Source organism: Capsella rubella, unplaced genomic scaffold (assembly GCF_000375325.1).
Source record: "Capsella rubella cultivar Monte Gargano unplaced genomic scaffold, Caprub1_0 scaffold_3, whole genome shotgun sequence".
Taxonomy (NCBI): domain Eukaryota; kingdom Viridiplantae; phylum Streptophyta; class Magnoliopsida; order Brassicales; family Brassicaceae; genus Capsella; species Capsella rubella.
In genome coordinates this window covers 63,087-78,145 of record NW_006238921.1, presented here as the reverse complement: position 1 = coordinate 78,145, position 15,059 = coordinate 63,087, and the positions used below count along the sequence as shown (strand labels likewise).

At 41.0% G+C, this 15,059-nt stretch overlaps 6 protein-coding genes across 6 annotated transcripts; 3 read left to right on the top strand and 3 right to left on the bottom strand.

Moving 5' to 3' along the window:
• Position 1: 1 nt before the first annotated feature.
• Positions 2-1,881, bottom strand: LOC17890989 (50S ribosomal protein L13). Its single transcript, XM_006298506.2, has 5 exons — positions 1,742-1,881; positions 1,460-1,531; positions 1,074-1,240; positions 829-940; positions 2-423 (listed from the first exon to the last, which is right to left on the bottom strand). Exons 1-5 carry the CDS (start codon positions 1,787-1,789, stop codon positions 205-207), a joined length of 618 nt encoding a protein of 205 aa, XP_006298568.1. The 5' UTR covers positions 1,790-1,881; the 3' UTR covers positions 2-204.
• Positions 1,882-1,902: 21 nt separating this feature from the next.
• LOC17890814 (ribosome-recycling factor) lies at positions 1,903-3,803 on the top strand. The gene is made up of 8 exons (XM_006298276.2): positions 1,903-2,265; positions 2,379-2,528; positions 2,656-2,771; positions 2,925-3,016; positions 3,095-3,116; positions 3,204-3,272; positions 3,348-3,416; positions 3,503-3,803. The coding sequence occupies exons 1-8, from the start codon at positions 2,067-2,069 to the stop codon at positions 3,581-3,583; spliced, it is 798 nt and encodes a 265-aa protein (XP_006298338.1). The 5' UTR covers positions 1,903-2,066; the 3' UTR covers positions 3,584-3,803.
• A 706-nt stretch (positions 3,804-4,509) lies between these two features.
• On the top strand, positions 4,510-8,645 carry LOC17893712. The gene is made up of 9 exons (XM_006299797.2): positions 4,510-4,800; positions 5,163-5,867; positions 5,944-6,719; positions 6,808-7,087; positions 7,171-7,401; positions 7,483-7,656; positions 7,734-7,913; positions 7,999-8,112; positions 8,190-8,645. The coding sequence occupies exons 2-9, from the start codon at positions 5,214-5,216 to the stop codon at positions 8,499-8,501; spliced, it is 2,721 nt and encodes a 906-aa protein (XP_006299859.1). The 5' UTR covers positions 4,510-4,800; positions 5,163-5,213; the 3' UTR covers positions 8,502-8,645.
• A 92-nt stretch (positions 8,646-8,737) lies between these two features.
• On the bottom strand, positions 8,738-10,369 carry LOC17893654 (probable adenylate kinase 7, mitochondrial). The gene is made up of 4 exons (XM_006298199.2): positions 9,973-10,369; positions 9,524-9,664; positions 9,214-9,408; positions 8,738-9,121 (listed from the first exon to the last, which is right to left on the bottom strand). Exons 1-4 carry the CDS (start codon positions 10,300-10,302, stop codon positions 8,969-8,971), a joined length of 819 nt encoding a protein of 272 aa, XP_006298261.2. The 5' UTR covers positions 10,303-10,369; the 3' UTR covers positions 8,738-8,968.
• Positions 10,370-11,021: 652 nt separating this feature from the next.
• Positions 11,022-11,692, top strand: LOC17892875 (probable calcium-binding protein CML40). The gene has a single exon (XM_006299663.2). It carries the CDS (start codon positions 11,138-11,140, stop codon positions 11,573-11,575), a length of 438 nt encoding a protein of 145 aa, XP_006299725.1. The 5' UTR covers positions 11,022-11,137; the 3' UTR covers positions 11,576-11,692.
• On the bottom strand, positions 11,624-13,718 carry LOC17892005 (protein LYK2). The gene is made up of 2 exons (XM_006297072.1): positions 13,318-13,718; positions 11,624-13,235 (listed from the first exon to the last, which is right to left on the bottom strand). The coding sequence occupies exons 1-2, from the start codon at positions 13,716-13,718 to the stop codon at positions 11,624-11,626; spliced, it is 2,013 nt and encodes a 670-aa protein (XP_006297134.1).
• Between the last annotated feature and the right edge of the window lie 1,341 nt (positions 13,719-15,059).

The window sequence follows — 15,059 nt, the reverse complement described above, 5'->3', positions numbered from 1 at the left end:
GTTTGCAACAACGAAAACTGAAAGATAACCAGTAGCAAATCCATGTTCCAGCAAGACGGTTCATGCGTGATAGAAACAGGTCCATGTGTACTGTCCAGTACTCAATAAACAAGAGCCTTAAAAACTTATTCACGCCTTCATTATGAACCTTGCTTACAGATAATAAGACTAGTCGCATTACTAGGTTTCTCTGAAGTAATCCTTCTACGCAGTTACTTGAGAGGAGGTCCTCTTCTTTCCTTTCTTTACCTCTGTCCCATCAATTTCTGCCTGCTCTGCCTTCTTCTGGGCACGGATCATTGCTCGCCTTGCGCGCGGTCGCATCTCTCTAACTCTACGAGGTGGCATCACAAATGGCTCAAGTGGCTTGTCTCCAAAGGGATGCTCACCACCTTCAAATATCCTTAGCTTCCGATCCCTGTCCTATATCCACACAAAGAAAGAAAAACTCAGCACATTCTTGTCTTTTTAGCAACAAATCCTTAACTATGAGAGCAACTCATCTAGGAGCTGAGAAGTCAGGATGTATCAATACAAAAAAAAAAGTCAGTTTTCCCACTAAAAATAAAAGGTAAACAACAAATAACATAATGATCGAAAATCAGAAATTCTCCTCAAACCCATATCCTTGGCAAATCAAAAGTATATCTCATTCAGTAAGACCGATGTGTGAGGAGAGACAACCCACTAGTAACAAGGAATCAAGAATCTTATATATCATCAACCAATTCATGAGGGATTCCAACAAGTAAGAGTAAAAGCCAGGTTTGGGGTAAATTTCTGTAGCCACAGGGGATTAGAAGATATTTCAGTCAATAGGGTACTCACATCACGCAAATTGTTACTTGGAAGCATGCGCCAGACAGCCTTGCGTATGACCTCTGTGGGATCTTTGGCCATCTGATCTTTCAGACTCCGTTCCTTCAGGTGTCCAATGTACCTGTAAACAGAGGTTAATAGTTCAATAAAGTAGAAGCAAATGGGAGATATAGGCTAGAAAAGAGATGATAAATCCCTCATCTTGCAGCTAAGATTTACAGAAGCAACAAGAAAAAAAAAAGTGTGTTACTTGCCCGGTATGCCAACGGTAGAATTTGTCGGTGAGCTTTCTTCCTGTGAAGCCAATTTCCTTAGCATTGAGAACAATACAGATGTCCCCATCGTCGCGGTTGGGACAGTAAGTTGGCTTGTCTTTGGCTTGAAGCACGGTTGATATCTGGGATGCTAGTCTACCAAGAACCTAGAGTAGACATGATAAAATGAAATGTTACAACAAATGAAAGCCAATAATACAAAGACACAGGCGAGATGTGTTTGAAGTTCAAGGTTGAATAAGATAAAGGCGGTTTAGTGGAAACGTGTAATGTTTAATAACGTTTACTACTGTGGACGTTATAAAACAAACCAAGCAAGCTCAAGCTCAAAAGCGGAGAGAAGAAGAAAGAAAAGAAAGAAAAACCTGGCCTCTGGCATCAAAAACTCGCCAACGAAGACCGTCGAGATTGATACGCTTGATACCTGCCATAGCTTTCTGCAGAAGCGACAAGACATAGTTTCGAGTAAGTTTGTAACATCTACTCATGATCTCAGAATTACCATAGTACAGGTGACAGAGACAATCTGAAAAGGTAAAATCACTGTTGAGGGATGATTAAGTAGGAAAATGTAAGAAGAAGACATCAAATGTGCGAACCGATCATAATCTAAGAGGATGGAAAGCTCGAATTTAGAAGTAGAGAACCTTTAGGTTGCCATTGAATGAGGCGGCAGCAGCAGCCTGAGTGGCCATCGTTCGTTCTTCAGCTGGAAAAGAAAGCGGACGGAGAGAGATGACTCACAGAGTAACCGGAGAGAGTGCCGGCGGAGGTGAGAATGGAAAGATCTAAGCAGTGGAATAAAGGGTTTTAGGTAGGAGGAGGCGCATCTGAGGGCTAGTTTTGGTATTTCCTTTTTCTTTAATAAAGCTTATTTACTAAATTGATTTTGAGGACTACTAGTCTCACTAGTCGTCGAGGGTTTTAGAAGCCAAATCAAAGCAAAACCTCAGCTCAGACGAAGAATTAAGGATGATGGCTATGTTGGTGAGACGAGCTCTGTCTTCGAGTCGAAGTACGATTGGGTTTCTCAGAAGAAGCTCCTCCGTTGTTGCTCTTCAGTCTCGCGATTTCTCCATGATGATTGGCCGCCCTGATTCCCAACTCGATTTGGCCATGCCCGATTTCCTCAGAGATGCTCGTCGAGGCTTCGCAAAAGGCAAAAAATCAAGTACAGCTACCTAATAATAACTTTACTCCCTAATCTTATGAATGATTTGGAATGATGATATGTAGATTCAAGCTTCTCTTCTGTGGTACTAACAACTCTTTCTTCTTCTTCAGGGGACGATTCATCAGCAGCAACGGGGATGGTCGACGCTTCTCCAGATATCGGGCCTACCGTGAAAGCAGCAGCCTCTTCTCAAATGGAGGCAGCCATTGATGCATTGTCTCGTGATTTAACTAAACTTCGAACCGGAAGAGCAGCTCCTGGTTTTTCTTTGCTCTCTCTTCTTTCTTTCCTGTGTTAGATCCTCCTGAGTCCTGATCATATATCTAAGCTCTGCTTCTTCTTGTTATTGTTAGTTACATATTGCCGAGATTTTTGAATTATTGGCAGGAATGCTTGATCATATTGTCGTTGAAACGGGAGGTGTCAAGATGCCTCTCAATCACTTAGCTTTGGTCTCTGTGCTCGATCCTAAGACTTTGTCTGTCAATCCATATGATCCCGATGTAAATCCCTCCCCACTTTTTTATGCTTTCTCTCTTTGTTTTGTTCACTGCAACCTTTTTTTTTTTACTAGCAAAGGTCTCAGTTACTACGTTGTGACATCTTTCCTTCCAACAACCCCATTAGATTTTTACCTCACTTTGTGTGTTCTCCAGACTGTGAAAGAACTTGAGAAAGCAATTGTCTCATCTCCATTAGGATTAAACCCGAAACTTGATGGGCAACGACTCATCGCATCTATCCCTGCGTACGTTACGTAATTATTCTCTTCCCTCTCTTCATTCTATTCACTTTCTCTGATCTCCCCCTTCCTATTTTTGAGCAGATTGACCAAGGAGCATATTCAGGTAAACCAGCCAAATTATGTGTGATTATTGTGTGTTTTTTTGTTTAGCCGCTGAGGTTCAGTCTCTTGACCTTGTAATGAAATCCAGGCAATGTGCAAAATTGTAACCAAGTCTAGTGAAGTTGTCAAACAAAGCATAAGAAGAGCGAGGCAAAAGGTAGTATGAACACTGTATGTTGTCAACTGTATCCCATGCGTCAGAATATCTAATGATCAGATACGATTTTATCAGGCACTAGACACGATAAAGAAAGCAGGGCCGAGTCTACCAAAGGATGAAGTGAAAAGACTGGAGAAAGAAGTGAGTAGTATCCATGTGTGTGATCTTTGTGCAAATGGGATTCCTAAATAATTTATTGAATCTTTCTCTTTGTGTTGACGTGACAGGTGGAGGAGCTGACGAAGAAGTATGTAAAGTCAGCAGAGGAGATGTGCAAGTCCAAAGAGAAAGAGATCACCCAAGCGTGAGCCATCTCATTTCTATCCATCATAAGCCTTGAAGAGTGTTCTGTTTACTCATTTAGTCAGAGTCATTACGATGATTTGCTTAAATGTTGTTGTTATTCATTTTTAAATTGCAAATTGATTGTGCGGGAAGGCCCTTCAAAGGCCCCAGGAAAGGCGTTAAAAAAGAGTCCAACATTGATGTTATATCAGAGTGAAAAATAGGGAATTAACACTTCATTCATATACATATTACATAATGCTGTTTGTAGTTGAGAAGAAGTTTCCGAAACTTGAAAACCAAGTTAAGGAAGGGAGGGAGGTAGGAGATAAGTCAATTTTGTTACCAATAATTTTACATCATAAGGAAATTGATGTTTTGGTAAATTTGTTCCAACCCATTTCTTTCAATGAAGTGTTTTTAAATATAAAAGAAAAGTTTCCATATATTATAAAAATAAGCTGATCTAAACATGCCAAATACATACATAGTGCTTAAAAACTTATTATAAAATTCTGAACTATAAACTCGGTCCATCTCTGCAACAGAGTTAATAAAAGAAGAAGAGAGAAAACTGTCATCACCAACCACAAAAAAAAAAAGAAGAAAAGTCTTTTATAAGTAATTAAGAATGCATTAGATGACTATAAATAAAATGTAGGTAATCGTAATACTGTATATAAGCTGTATGTGTTTTGTCGGCAAAAAGATATCAAAACATGTATATAGAAAACAATTAAAGACGTAATGTAATGGTTATCCGATCTTTCTTTTGCCCACTCGCAGTCGGCAAAATCAAAGCCAAGGGGAGGTATTGACTATTGACCAAGCGCGTCAGAAGAAGAGACTTATCGTAACGTCGTCGTTTAGATCTTTGCACGATCAATTAAAACCTCCATTTTCTTTTCTTTTTTAACAGTATTTTTTTTTGTTATGTCGTGAGATGGCGTCATCATAAATTTCTAAATTCTTAATTCTCTGTTTTTTAATTTTATTTCTAAAATTTCTCTTTTGTATAGATTCTTCATCATTCTGTGTCAGTGGCTCACATCCTCTGATTAAACCAAAACGCACACACGAAGAAGGCAAAATCAAAGAAAAACCTATGAGAGAAGAGGAAAATACTAAAGGGGAAAGCAGCTCAGTATAAGTTGTGTGTAAAAGCAAGAAGAAGAACCGAAACGAATATTTCACATTTTCATCTCAAGATTCTGTATCTGTAGCTGCTGTTGTTGTCTGGGTATTCATTCTCTCTCTCTCTCAGCTTTGTGTTTTCTGTGACTCCAATGCTGTGCAATTAACATTCTCTCAGCTTGCTAATATCTCTCTCTATCTATTGGGTTTCCTTTCACCTGCTGTTTGGATCTGATGTACTATTATTAGCTCCAAAATCTCTCTTCATAGCGCTTTTATTTTCCCCTTCTACTTGTTCACTTTTTGGATCTTTTATCAATTCTAATTTTTATTTAGTAATGTTTATGGAATGACTTAACCATGAGTCAATGTTCATGCATGTCTAAACATTTGAAGGAAGGTTTCGCTTGCTTACTTTTTTGGTTAGGCAAAGTGTTCAATGGCGTTGGGGTGTGTTTTTTTATGCAGGTACTGACTGATTCGGGACTTGCTTTTTTATTTTATTTTGAGATTGGCAAAATGGTTTTGGGTTTAAGCTCCAAGAACAGAAGAGGCTCATCGACGATACAAGTTGATTACCTGATCCACATTCATGACATCAAGCCTTGGCCACCTTCTCAGTCCCTTACATCACTGCGCTCTGTTGTCATCCAATGGGAGAACGGTGACCGCAATTCTGGTACAACTAATGCAGTTGCTCCTTCCCTTGCCCAAGGCAAAATCGAATTCAACGAATCCTTTAAGCTTCCCCTCACCTTGATCAAGGATGCTTCTGCTCGGAACAAGCCTGCTGATCTTTTCTTCAAGAACCTCTTAGAGCTCAACTTATACGAGCCTCGCAGAGAGAAAACTCATCAGCTTTTGGCTACTGCCACCATTGATTTGGCTGATTACGGTATTCTCAAAGATGCTTTGACCGTATCTGCTCCCATGAACAGTAAGAGAAGCTACCGGAATACCACTCAGCCTGTTCTCTTCCTCACTATCCAACCCGTTGATAGACGCCGCCCCAAGACCGGTGGTGGATCTGTTTCTGCCTTGATGAATGAGGAATACTACAAGGAAGCTGAGATTGCATCCATCACAGATGATGACGTTTCCTCCCACTCCTCCTTGACGGTTTCATCTTCAACTTTAGAGTCTAACGGTGGTTTCTCTGTGCGAACCGAAGAGGTCAGATGTCGATGTTCTCTTGATAACTTTTTGAGGTGAAATGTTTCTAAATGAGTTGATGCCTTCCTATTTGCAGGAAGAACATGAGAGGGTAAACAAGACTTCTAAAGGAAATGGCCACGAGAGATCACAATCAGCATCAGAGAGCAGACAAGGAGAAATTGCTAACCAGACTCCGTCTCGCTCCTCCTCAATAGATCTGTCTTCTGTGTTTCATCTCCCATCGGACATTCCTATTCCTGCACCCAACACTTCTGTGTCTGGGCTGGAGGACTGTGAGAATGTCTTTGTAACCGATATTAACGAGAGCTCTAAGCTGGTAAACAGCCTTCCACACAATAACGGAGAGACCAAGTCTGTGCCTTTTCAAGTTGATGATCCAGCAGGTAACGCTTCGCCTAGAGCTTCTGACGATAGTCAAGATATGATCAGTGATCAGGAATCAGAGACTGTAGTTGAGAAATCCAGAAAGGTGAAGTCTGTTCGGTCATCCCTGGATATTTCCCGGAGCAATAGCCGGTTGAGTCTATCCAGTGAACGAAAAGAAACTAAGGTGTATCCAAAGTCCACCCGCGACACAACTTTGGAGAGCAAAGTCAAGAACTTGGAAAATAAAGTAAAGAAGCTTGAGGGTGAGTTACGTGAGGCTGCAGCAATAGAAGCAGCTCTCTACTCCGTGGTTGCAGAGCATGGAAGTTCATCAAGTAAAGTCCATGCGCCTGCTAGACGTCTTTTGAGGCTGTATCTTCATGCTTCTAGAGAAAACCATCTCTCAAGAAGAGCCAATGCAGCTAAAAGTGCTGTCTCCGGGCTAGTTCTTGTCGCCAAAGCGTGTGGAAACGATGTCCCCAGGTATTGTGATATTCTAATTTGCATAGTCACTACTCTTTGAGTAAAAAAATTCAGAGCTCCAAAAAAAATTATTGTCCGGGGATTGCAGGTTGACATTTTGGTTGTCAAACACTATTGTTCTGAGGACGATCGTAAGTGATACTAGTGCAGGAGAGGAGTTGCCTGTTTCTGCTGGCCCTGGATCAAGGAAACAGAAGGTTGAAAGAGAAACCGACAAACAATCGTCCTTGAAGTGGAAAGATTCCCCTTTGAGGAGAAAGGACATTGAGATTTTTGGTACCTGGGATGACCCTGTAACTTTCATAGCTGCGCTTGAGAAGGTTGAAGCTTGGATCTTCTCACGCGTGGTAGAATCAATTTGGTGGCAGGTAATGTTGCTCTGTTCTCTCTGCTTTCAATTTCACTTTCTTAACCAACTAATAATACTCACGTTCTTTTACTTTGGTTGCAGACTTTAACACCACGTATGCAGTCTTCAGCAGCATCGACTAGAGAGTTTGATAAAGCCAATGGATCTGCATCAAAGAAAATTTTTGGTAGGTCTCCGAGTTCTGTGAACCAAGAGCAAGGTGACTTCTCATTAGAGCTTTGGAAAAAGGCTTTCAGGGATGCTCACGAACGTTTGTGCCCTCTGCGAGCTAGTGGCCATGAATGTGGTTGTCTGCCCGTGCCTGCGCGTCTGGTAAACATTTCTCCTTTCGAATTTTTCACTTTGATACCTTACTCTTGATTCACAAAATAATGCCCACACTTTTTCACGCAGATAATGGAACAATGTGTGGCTCGGCTAGATGTTGCCATGTTCAATGCCATCCTTCGTGATTCCGATGACAATTTCCCAACGGACCCTGTATCTGATCCCATTGCAGACTCGAGGGTCTTGCCAATTCCTTCTACAACGTCAAGTTTTGGTTCTGGAGCCCAGTTGAAAAACTCGGTCAGTATACTGAACTCAAATACTTGGCAATGATACTTTAGTCTTTGTAACCCTCATGCGTTTCTAATTTTAAACAGATAGGAAACTGGTCTAGGTGGCTCACTGATCTGTTTGGCATTGATGACGAAGATGAAGACAATAGCGATGAGAATAGCTATGTTGATACATCGTTCAAGACATTCCATCTTCTTAAGGCGTTAAGTGATCTGATGATGCTTCCCAAAGATATGCTCCTCAACAGTTCTGTGAGAAAAGAGGTGCTAAGGCAACGCAGAACTCATCACTTTGTAACCAGTAAATTTTATTCTTTTACTTGATCAAATATGTCTCGTCGTTGTGTAGGTTTGCCCGATGTTTGGTGCACCGTTGATCAAGAGAGTGTTGAACAATTTTGTCCCAGATGAGTTTTGCCCTGACCCAGTTCCTGATGCTGTTCTTGAAGCTCTTGAATCCGAGGTAAGACCATTTTTTTTAATGATGGATCTTAGGCGAAGAAGATAATTTTGCTAACAGAAACGTGATGGCCATTGTAGGAGGAAGCTGAGAAGGCTATGATCACAAGCTACCCATGCACTGCACCTCCTCCACTGTACTCTCCACCTTCAGGGACTTCAATCTCCACCATCATTGGAGAGTTTGGACAGCCTCAAGTGCCGCAATTATGCAGAATCAGGTCATCGGTAACAAGAAAAGCGTACACAAGCGATGACGAGCTCGATGAGCTGAGTTCACCATTGGCTGTTGTTGTTCTTCAACAAACGGGTTGTAAGAAGGTCAATAATGGCGGTGCAGATGAGACAGTCAGGTATCAACTTCTCAGAGAATGTTGGATGAACGGCGAATGATCAGACATCGATGTGTTTGGTCTTTCTGTTTTGTGACTGGTTGTAAATGTCTGATGTGTCATAAATCTTTGTTGTTGTTGGTGATGCCATATTAAGTAATATTGGTGATGCGATGTATAGAATGTAGCACAAACTTTTGTTCAACAGTAGTACCAGTCCAGAGAAATATTTGATACACGCAGATTAACATTTTGATCGCAGAGATGCACAAGACTGTTGCAAGGGAAGCAAATATATACTTATCAAAAGACAAAAAAGAATTGCTCCGTATAGACTCATTACAAGCTTCAGTGTACATTCTCGTCACTTTGAATCTCTCACAAGACTTTGCATTACAGAAATTAAAACAAAAAATATTAGACAACCCAAAAGAAGACCCATAAAATGAAGGAGAAAGATCAAAATTTTGTAAAGCAAGGCTCAAAAGGATATAATTCTAGCCTTAGCGATATTGACTGTTGTCATCATCACACAGTCAGTTTATGTGAGGTCGTCAAATTCACCTGCTTGAGATGTAAAGCTGCCAACAAGCCCTGCCATGTTTCAGCTGATGTGGCAGTGCCAACATGAAAGTCTAGAAGTTTGCTCTGCTTCCTGTAGTAGTCTTCTAGGGGCTTCACCTGATGCATCACCGTAAGATATTAGGATGAAACCAAACCACCTTGTAAAGTAATTATATATCAACGACATTGATAACAAACAAGAAAAGTACCTCCTGTGCATAGACATCGAGACACTCCCTCTGAGGTTTGATAGCAACAGGTGAGTGAAACATAGAGCCGAGGAAATCTTGACGAGGCAGAACTGTTTCATTAAGAACATTTCGGTTCACTTGGACATTTTGAGATTCCTCAGAGCATTTGAGATTCACAACGAGGTCAATCTGAGCGATTTGATCAAGAGTTTCCTGCAAACATTGAGAATAGCTTGGGGAATGACTACAGGAGAATACTCTTTAGGACATTTTCAGGCCAAAAGTAATATAATCGAGGATATTTGTGGATTTATTCAAAGAAACTCACAGCTTGAAAACGAGTGCGGGGAATGCCATCAAGAATGAAACCTGTTTCCCCTTTAACGTATCCTTCCTCGAGCCTCTTTGATAGCAAAGCAAAGACTACGCTCTTTGGAACAAGCTTTCGTTCGTTTACAGCACTTGCAATCTATAAAACAAGAGTCGGTTAGTTGAACTAGAACAGGGGAGAATAAAAGCATTACAAAACAAAACCCTAAACTGGAACGATGTTATGTTCTCTTTACAAGTTTCCACGGGACAAATCACAGCATGAATGAATGATGTTTTAAGGAACAAGACATTGCCATAAGAGAAAAAGTTTAGTTATAATCAGGGAGGGGAGTGTGTAGACAATTAAACATCTTATGAGAAAAATAAAAAGCAAAAGAAGAAAAAAGAGAGAGAGAGAGTGGAATCTAATTAAAATTAAAAGAGGAGAGTAGCAGTAGTAAGAACCTCCCGGTAGAGAGAAGATCTAGGGTTAAGTTCTTGACGGACAAGGGATCCCATGGAGATGTGAGGAACTTCAAGAAGCTTGGAGAGCCTCTGGGCGAAGACGTGCCTCCAATCTCCGGGGGCGCCCATAAGCACCCACTGCACTCCTCTATCTGGCCCCGATCCATCCAAACCAAGTCTCGGCTCCGCGAAACGGCGATCATCGCCGTACAAGTAGTCGTCATCGGAGTCGTAGTCGAACTCCAAGGCGGCCGCTGATCCGAAAGATCGTGGAGGCGCGACGAGCCTTGATACCGGAGAAACTCCTCTCACGCGGCTCAGCCATGCCATGGTGGTCAAGGCGTGGCGGCGGCTGATTCGGAGAGAGAAGAATGGCCACAGAGAAAAGAAGGGGCTTCTCTTCTCTTTGAAGCTGGGCACCCGAGGTTTATGGGGACAGCTGGCACTCCCTTCTTCTCTTTCTCAATACACTAATTGCCCTTTCTAACCCTCGAAATCACGGAACTGCCACTGACTGACCCAGCCCTTTTCCCACGTGATTGTGATTCCTTCGCTACTTTCTTGAATGGACCACATTATTACACGACGTATTAGTAAGGCAAGGGAGTCCATATGACCCAGACCTCTCAAAGCCCATTCCAGGCCCAACTTTAATCAACGACCGAATTTGGTCAACCGTTGCTTTTTTCCTTTTTATTTCCGTCAACGCATGTTAACCACCCAAAAAAACACACACACTAGAGTATTCACATGAAATTTCTTTTTAAGTAATACTAGTCAAAGTCAGCAGAATCTTCCTCCTCATCACCAAGAAAGAAGAAGTTGTTAAAATGTATAAGAAACCAAAAAATAATAAAAATCAGAGAAGATGTTAAAGAAACTTGTCAACATAGATAATTAGAAGCCGCGGAAACTTTGTGTGATCCCCGCCGTAAAGATATTAACAAGTCCGCATATGTTAAAAGTAAGGTCCACAAAAAAAAAAAAAAAAAAAAAAAGGTAAGGTCCACGAGGAATGGTCTTCTTCTTCTTCTTCTTCTTCTTCTTCTTCTACTTCAACGTTTTCCAACCGTCTCTATAAAAAGCTCCTCCATCTTCTTCTAATAATCTATCTCTATTGAAACCATAATCATCATTCTCTCCCTCTCCCGATCCAAAGTCTTCTATGAAGAGTGACAACGTTACCAAACGTCAAGAGTATCAACGTGTCTTTAGTCGCTTTGACATGACCCAACAGGGCAAGGTTTCGGTTTCTTCCATTGAAAGATGCGTCGAAGCTATTCAATCTGGCAAACGTCCAATAGTGCCAGAAGACACCTCAATTCCAAATCCAGAGACGACCACTGACGATAACTCCTTGCAACTCGAGGAATTCGTCAACTTGGTGGAAGACGGAGAGGAAGAAGATAAGGAGAAGGACCTCAAGCAAGCTTTCAAGTTGTATGAAGAGAGTGACGGCATCACACCAAAAAGCTTGAAGAGGATGCTTAGTTTGTTGGGTGAGTCCAAAACTCTCAAGGAATGCGAGGTTATGATTTCCCAATTCGATATCAATATGGATGGGATTATTAACTTTGATGAGTTTAGGGTCATGATGCAATAACATACATATTACTCTTGTTTATATATATATATATATATATATATTTAATTAGTCTATACTAGTCTTCTTTACCAAAGGCTTGTATGAACTCTCTGAAATTAAGGTACTTTCCCTCTCTATTACCGCTTCATTTTCTTCGTCTTCGTCGTCATCCACCAGTCTTGAAACCCTCTCTGCAATCTCAGCCGCACTCGGCCTTGACTCCGGTTCTTCTCTAGTACAATCTCTTGCAATACTTGCGACTTCAAATGCGCAATCAACCGAGTAACTATCTCCCAGTGTGCTGTCCATCACTTCCCTCAGCATTTCCTTGTCCCCGAGAACCCTTCTCAATCTCTTCCATTCGGAAACACACGTGTCTTGTGTCCCAAGGGATGTTGTCTCTTCTTCTCCTTGCAATCCAAGCAACATCTCTGGAGTTTGTCCTGACAAAGCCTCCATTACCATAATCCCGTAAGCGAATATGTCAGTAGCTAGAGAAAGCGAACCTTGTAGAATGTTCTCCTCAGTCGCGAATTCATTGTTTACGCACTTTGACATCCCAAATTTTCCGACTTTACCTCTGAGATCTTCGTTTAAGAATATGTTTGTGCTCTTGATGTTTCCGTGGACGTAGTTGATCCGATGCATATACTTTAACGCGATGGCGACATCATGGCAGATCTTGATCCTCTGTTTCCATGCCAAGAAGCAGTAACAAGACTCGATGAATTGATTCTTGATCGCCAATTTGTTCTGAATCCAATCCCACAGGGACCCATTCCTTGCATACTCGAAAACCAGAAAAGAGTCCTGATCGATTTCTCTAAAACAGGTCCCAAGAACCCTAATCAGATTGTGGTTATAGTAGTGTGATTGATCGTTGAGAAGCCCAAAATCGAATCTTTTCATTACATCTGCACTCACTTGCTTTATAGCCAAGTCTTTGCCTTTAAACGAACCAAAATAAACCGAACCTTTGATATGATTGCTTGAGCTGAAATTCTCAGTGGCTTTCTCTAACTCTTCAAATGCGTAAATCTCCAGAACTGGTTTTCGTGGTGTGGTGGTGCCAACAGTGTTGTGAGAATCCAATATCGAGCCGTCCTGTGACCCTTCGAACGAGATTTTCTTGTCACTAGTGGTTCGGATGCTCAGACTCAGCTGCCGCGTCTCGGGGTCTTTGTTGCTGATCCAGTTCTGCGTTTGCGTTTGCATCCGCGTCTCTTTCTTCCAGTGTAAGTAAACAAACACGATGAGAGTGATAAGACCGCAGACTCCAGCAATCGCACTGCTCACAGCGATCATGAGCTTCATCTTTGACCGCTTCTTCTTGGATGGTTGTTTTTTATGGAGATTCTCGGTGGTTACGTTCCGTGATCCTGGCGGCTTTCCCGGTTTGGCCAACTGATCAAGAACCGGTCTGTGGTCAAGAGGGATCAGAGCAGGCTTGAGTGGAACCACGCCAGATTTGTTGTTGGCAGAGGCAATAGCATCCTCTGTTGTGTTGAACTTCAGCGCCAGGCTGGAAACGCTGTCGCGGAGGCTCACGGGATACGTGACGAGAAAACTAGCGTTTGAAACGCCTTCTTCTGGACAAGAGCACCTGATGGCCAAACGCAGCTTAACGTTGTCGCCGAGTTTGTCCTCGGAAATGTGTGGATTCTTCTCTATGATAGATCTGCAGTGAAAATAGCACTCACTCATCAGTCGATAAACAAAATAAATTCATAATTAGAAAACTTGGAAAAGTGTTAGCTCACAAGCACGTGGTCAAGCCTTGCAGAGACTGAGAGACAGAGCGAAAGGTGTCTCCTTTGACGCAAGTTTTGATGAGATGGGCCTCGTAGAACCGTCCGTTACATCTGCAGTCGATTGGGATCAAGAGTAACTGACCTTGTGGAACAAACTCGTCGGCGTCTACAGAGGAGTCGAGACCGAGATGGTAACTAAGGTTGGAGAGAGAAGAATCGGCTCTGAGGATGGCGAAAGTGTGGCACTTTTGGAGGTTTGAGTGGCAAACGTAGCTGAAGGAGGAGGCTGCTTCATCTTCATCTTCAGGGTGGCAGATGTGTGAAGTTGCAAAGAGAGATGATGAGGAGAGGAAGAGCAAGATCACTACAAGATTCGCCATGTACTGCTTACTAACTGAACCCGTAGCCATATCGACCGACTGTTGTTAGAGCTCCGATATTAAATCATCCTTCGGGTTTTAGGAAGAAAGATAGATTGATTCATGCACGGTTTAAATTACTATAAACCATATTATTGGTTTATGATATTCTTTTTTTTTTTCTTAAAGAAGAAGAAAGATTGTTGGAGCCGTGGAGGATTGTCGACGGGAGGGGTGGCTATGAATCCCAAGTAAAAAAGGAATTAAAATAGTTATATAAGAAAGGACTTTTTCTTGTGCTTGGAACCTGTTCTTCCTAAACACAACAACATTTCACAGAGTGCAACGTCCAAGCTAAGTGAATCTAAATAGTACAAACTCGCTTTGTCCTAAGAAGATTTATATCATTTAGAGATATGCGATATCTGTTGTTTCGGAACAAGTTTTAGGCCGATTTAGGAGCCCACTTGTTATAAAACTAATTAAAAAAAAGTTTGGTTGGGGTATCACACTGCTTGTACGTAGTCATGGCCTTTTGTTTCTTTATCTATATATCCAGGGTGAAAGCCATGTGCAATAGTTTATAGAGTACGGAGATCTATACTTTCAGAATTAATTCATACCTAATTTGTATGTAGATTGCAAAGTAATAACCATAAGTTCAAACGCGTATACATTTTATCCTAGCCGTCTGGTAAAAATATTGCCTTAATGTTTGAGACGGCGTGATCACTTCACACTTGAATGTTGTTCAAACCAGGTTTGGACATATAATATAGCGACTAACTATAGACTTTAGTAGTAAGTCTTTTTTTTTTTTTTGTCTTCGGCCAAGATCATTACGGGAATTAAATCAACGTTTTAGGAAATGTGATAAGATTGCTCGAAAGGAAAAGCCAAAAAACGTAGACAAAAGCTTTAAGATCCAAAACATATTTTTGTGGAGAATGCAGATTTTGGGAACTGATAGTAGGGGGAAAACAGAAAAACATTATCAAGAAACTGTAAAGACATGCCATACAAAGCAACGACAAGGCGCTCAATGGTAGGATATTACATGTGTATCTTAGGATTAATTTAGTAATAAACTGAAAAGTGTAAAATTTAAGATTTGTATTTTTGTTTTTTGTTTTTATGCAGTATCATTGGTAGGTTCTTAAGTTGTACATCTTAGAATAAAAAATATTAATATTTTTTTTTACAATTTAATTATTAAAAACATAATAATTATTGCAAACTAAATTTTAAAACATATATGGAATATATTTTATTGCATAAATAACATAAAACACAATTAATTTAAACGTAATTTGTGGAATATTTTGTCCATATGTGATCAACCAAATCGTTCTTCAATTATTCATGCATAGCTCGATCACAAATTCGAGTTCT